At 38.8% G+C, this 2,737-nt stretch overlaps 1 protein-coding gene across 1 annotated transcript; it reads right to left on the bottom strand.

Annotated features, from left to right (window-relative positions):
• Positions 1-92: 92 nt before the first annotated feature.
• LOC130551146 (RNA helicase Mov10l1-like) lies at positions 93-2,451 on the bottom strand (the record flags this gene model as incomplete). The annotated part of the gene is made up of 3 exons (XM_057328693.1): positions 2,132-2,451; positions 343-442; positions 93-239 (listed from the first exon to the last, which is right to left on the bottom strand). Coding segments are annotated over exons 1-3 (366 nt in total), but the record flags the coding sequence as incomplete, so codon positions are not given.
• Between the last annotated feature and the right edge of the window lie 286 nt (positions 2,452-2,737).

Raw genomic sequence — 2,737 nt, 5'->3', positions numbered from 1 at the left:
CAAGTCACGCGATGACAGTTCCTGTATCTTGAAGATCTCTACTAGGGTTTGGAGCTCAATTCTGCAGCACACAGGCCTTCCGATCAACTCACCAATTTGGGATTGTAGCCTCTCTCACCGCAGCTGTAAAGTGGCAATCCCATCAGTCTCTCAAGAAAAGAAACTCCCAGTCCAAAAGCAGAAGCAACTTTCGACTTTATCACTGGTCCAAGCTGCTTTGGATCACCAGCCAGCACGATCTAGAGAAAAAAGTGATGAAATCTAGAGGTTACCAGCAAATGACAGCCCACAGTGAGCTGTGTGTGTGTTCACCTGTAAACAGAAACACTGTTAAGACTTTACCTGTCCACTTTCCCCCGAAAGTAAACCAATAGGAATCAAAGTTTCAGGTTCAGTGGCCTGACCAGCCTCATCGAGAAACACATGGGTGAAATGACAAACACTGAAACAACAGACACACACAAACATGTGCCTAAAAACAGATATCTTAGTATTTAAGACGCACTTGAAAATGTGCATGAACAACATTCTCTCATGACTTATTTTCATTCGTATTTGGAAGGTTTACGAGTAGGGCTTCATTATTGCTTTTTTTCTAAAAATCTTAGGAACTTGTTTGAAATATACCTGTGAGATCAGGCTGGTACGGAGCCCCTTAAAGATACATGGTGACGAAAAAATGTTCTCCTCCCTCACATTTTTCCAAAGCTTTTGCGTTCTCTCGCAAACCTTTGCGTTCCCCGAGAACTCTATGAAGTGCAAAACTAAAGTTCAAAATAAAGCTCTGTGAAGCTCATTTGCAAATATTAAACACCCAATTGTTATTTCGCGACTTTTAAATACAACTTCAGAAAAAATGCTTTACTACTAATATACATTTAGCAAACAACAATGATGTTAACACGTAACCATGGTCAGCACAATCATTCATTAAAATACAATGATTGTTTCATTGCTTGTTCATAGAGAGCTGTTGGTTCATGTAAAACTGAACATTTGTTGTTAATTTACTCACCCTCGGACCATCTTGAGATCCAAGGCTATCAACTCCTTAGGTGCCATGTGGTTGAAAGTTCAAAAAGCAGATTCAAGCAACATAAAAGTAATCATGAGGCTCCTGACGACATATTAATGTCTTTTGAAGCAAATCAATCGGTCTGTGTAATAATTTTTTATTATTAGAGATAATACAGCTACAGCTTCTGCGTTTAAAACTTTGAACAAATATCAAATCGCACCCAAGTGCGCTACTCACTTAGAAAGGCACAGCTCTTGAAGTGGCAATTCTGAATAGAGATTGGCAATTGGTTATCTCATCATATTGCTGTTTGAATCACACTTGGCAATCACAACGACATTCTCTTTACCGGAGACAACACTTCGCGTTGCCAGCAGTATCTTTCAAGGGCGCAAAATCGACATTTGAAACACGCTCTTCTTGACGCATCGGCGAATGGATTACTTGACATACAAATACACACAAAATATGGCACCTGAGGACTTGCATTTTTATATTCACCAACCGCCCCAACCCTCCACAAAAACTCTTTGCATCTACACGATTCACACAAATGGCATATTGTGATTCAAAATGGCGAATTTCGCCAAAAAGTGACTATTTGCTGCCAGCAAGACATCAAACAGAAAGTGTTTTTCCAAACTTCTGAAGAAATTGCAAATATCTTTGCTTTGAAAACTATTTTTCTCTTCCCCTTACATTTTTTACACCACCATGTCCCTTTTGGGGCTCCGTAGCATGGCATGAATGCCTCTATATTATCTGTGTGCCCTTGCAGAGTTTGCGCATGAATGCCTCTGTATTAGATAAAATGTTAACAGCTTTTAAAAAAGATTTCTAGTCTACGCCTGAATGAAACAGAGTTCATACACTTAAAATCCCCCACTGTTTGAGTGGAGTGTGTGACATTGGATTACACGGGACAACCCGCTGTCATCATTCACTCACTATTATATCATTCTACACCTGTATGCCTTTCCTTCTTTAAAAAAAGCATTATGTATGCTGCATTATAAATGTCGTAGCCCTCCAATAATGTAATCTTTGTATGAATTTCTATGATTTTTGTGAATTTAATGAAAAATAAATGGTTGCGCTATCCAAGCATCTCACCGCAGGCCGATCTGGTACATCATTCCAGCACTGGAACATGTGCTAACAACAATTCGATGAAAACTGGCATGCCGAATATCCTCTCCAGCTCTCGCATACTGACGCACCTCCTCTGGCATAGACTGCAATTTACAAAATGTTGTTACAATGCTCGAAATAATCGTGGTGCTCTCATTCTGGAAAATGATGGTCACATTGTAGCCACAGCTTTAACACATACAGTTAAAAGGCCGATACAGTTAAAATCACCATTGATGATCAAGTGTTCATCTGATACTAGGGATGTGCAAGACTAGTCATCTAGTCGTTTAAACCGTACAGCTCCTACTAGTCGACACTGAAAACAACAGTCGATTACACGAAAAAAATACACAAAATGTTATAATTCAAATTACTTTCATTTTAATGTTTCGTTTGTAATAATTTTTAATAACACACTAAAACAATATGTTTGAAAAAAATATTATTAATAGTGTATGAGGAACGAAATTTTAGGTCAGATCTAGCATGCGTTTCCTCTGTGCCAACTGCAGCGCGCTCAGAAATGACCACTTGAAAGACGAGTTGTGGGGGTGTTTTCAACATGGAAGAAAAACATTTTTTTAC

Source organism: Triplophysa rosa, unplaced genomic scaffold, assembly GCF_024868665.1.
Source record: "Triplophysa rosa unplaced genomic scaffold, Trosa_1v2 scaffold696, whole genome shotgun sequence".
Classification (NCBI taxonomy): Eukaryota; Metazoa; Chordata; class Actinopteri; order Cypriniformes; family Nemacheilidae; genus Triplophysa; species Triplophysa rosa.
The sequence above is the reverse complement of the archived record's forward strand: the minus strand, read 5'-3'. Positions and strand labels throughout refer to the sequence as shown.